The 1208-nt window shown below is 65.1% G+C and overlaps 1 protein-coding gene across 1 annotated transcript in view; it reads right to left on the bottom strand.

The window, feature by feature from the left end:
- The window catches only part of ZNF787 (zinc finger protein 787), a 42694-nt gene that overhangs the window by 6956 nt on the left and 34530 nt on the right, over nucleotides 1-1208 (bottom strand). The window contains exon 4 of the mRNA XM_019628846.1: nucleotides 5-637. Coding sequence (XP_019484391.1) covers nucleotides 5-637 — 633 coding nt within the window. The remainder of the gene's footprint in view (nucleotides 1-4; nucleotides 638-1208) is intronic.

Below are 1208 nucleotides of genomic sequence, written 5' to 3'. Positions count from 1 at the left end.
TCGCCCACCGGGATGGCGATCTCGCCGTCTGCCGCGGCCGCTTCCTCGGGCGCCTTGGCCCGGCGCACGCTGGCCGCCAGCACCTTGGCCGCCACGCCGGGCCCCGACAGCTCCGGATGCAGCCGCAGGTGGCGCGCCAGGCTCTTGGGCTGGCTGAAGCCACGGCCGCAGCGCGGGCACACGAAAGGCTTGAGGCCGCTGTGTGAGCGCCGGTGCTTGGCCAGGCTCTTGCTCTGCGTGAAGCTGCGACCGCAGTCGGGGCAGGCATAGGGCTTCTCGCCCGTGTGGATGCGCTGGTGCTGCATGAGGTTGGAGCTCCAGCTGAAGCGCTTGCCGCACTCGGAGCACGCGTAGGGCTTCTCGCCCGTGTGGATGCGCCGGTGCTGCACCAGGTGCGAGCTCTGCGAGAAGGTCTTGCCGCAGTCGGCGCAGGCGTTGGGCCGCTCGCCCGTGTGCGTGCGCTGGTGCCGCGTCAGCTTGGACCAATGGCTGAAGCTCTTGCCGCACTCGTTGCAGATGTAGGGGGCGGGAGGCCGTGGCCGGGGCGGGGGACCGGCCGGAGGAGCCGACTGGGGAGGGGACAGCTTGGTCGGGGGCCAGCTGGGGACGTCGTCATCATCCATGATGAGGATGTCCACTAGAAGGCAAGAGGACGGGAGGAGAGAGGAGTCAGAGAGGCCACGGCTCCATACAGTGCCCGTACATGTGCGAGGGTGGCCTCGGGTAACCCACTCACCTGTGTGCCTCGCAGGCTCACCTGACACAGCACGGCGATGCGCCGGGTGAGTGTGCATCTCTGCACAGACCTGGCCCTTGGAGGTGTCCCATCGGTCTCCACCCCTTACCCTCCCTATATTCCTCAGCGCACCCATCAGTCCCTAGCATTTTAAGGAAACATTCATCTGTTCATTATGCAGCCCTTAGGAGTTCTTCACGGCAGTTTCCCCCACGTTTAGGACAATGCCTGGGACATAGTAGGGACACCAGGCTGCGGACAGGGGGCTTCCGGGGAAAGCTCACTAGGAGGAGAGGGTGGCAGAGCCAGCCCTAAAGGCTGCGCGGGGCCTTTGGACCTTGGGCCAGGGGCAGTGGGTGGCAGCACCCTGAATGTGTGCAAGCCGGGGAGAGTGGTGTCACATTTGGCCTCTAGGATACTATCCTGGCTGCAGGGTGGAGCAGAAAGGAGAGGAAGGGGAAAATGGTTAATG

Source organism: Hipposideros armiger, unplaced genomic scaffold (assembly GCF_001890085.2).
Source record: "Hipposideros armiger isolate ML-2016 unplaced genomic scaffold, ASM189008v1 scaffold_813, whole genome shotgun sequence".
Taxonomy (NCBI): Eukaryota; Metazoa; Chordata; class Mammalia; order Chiroptera; family Hipposideridae; genus Hipposideros; species Hipposideros armiger.
Note: the sequence above shows the minus strand (reverse complement) of the source record. Positions and strands in the feature narration are given on the sequence as shown.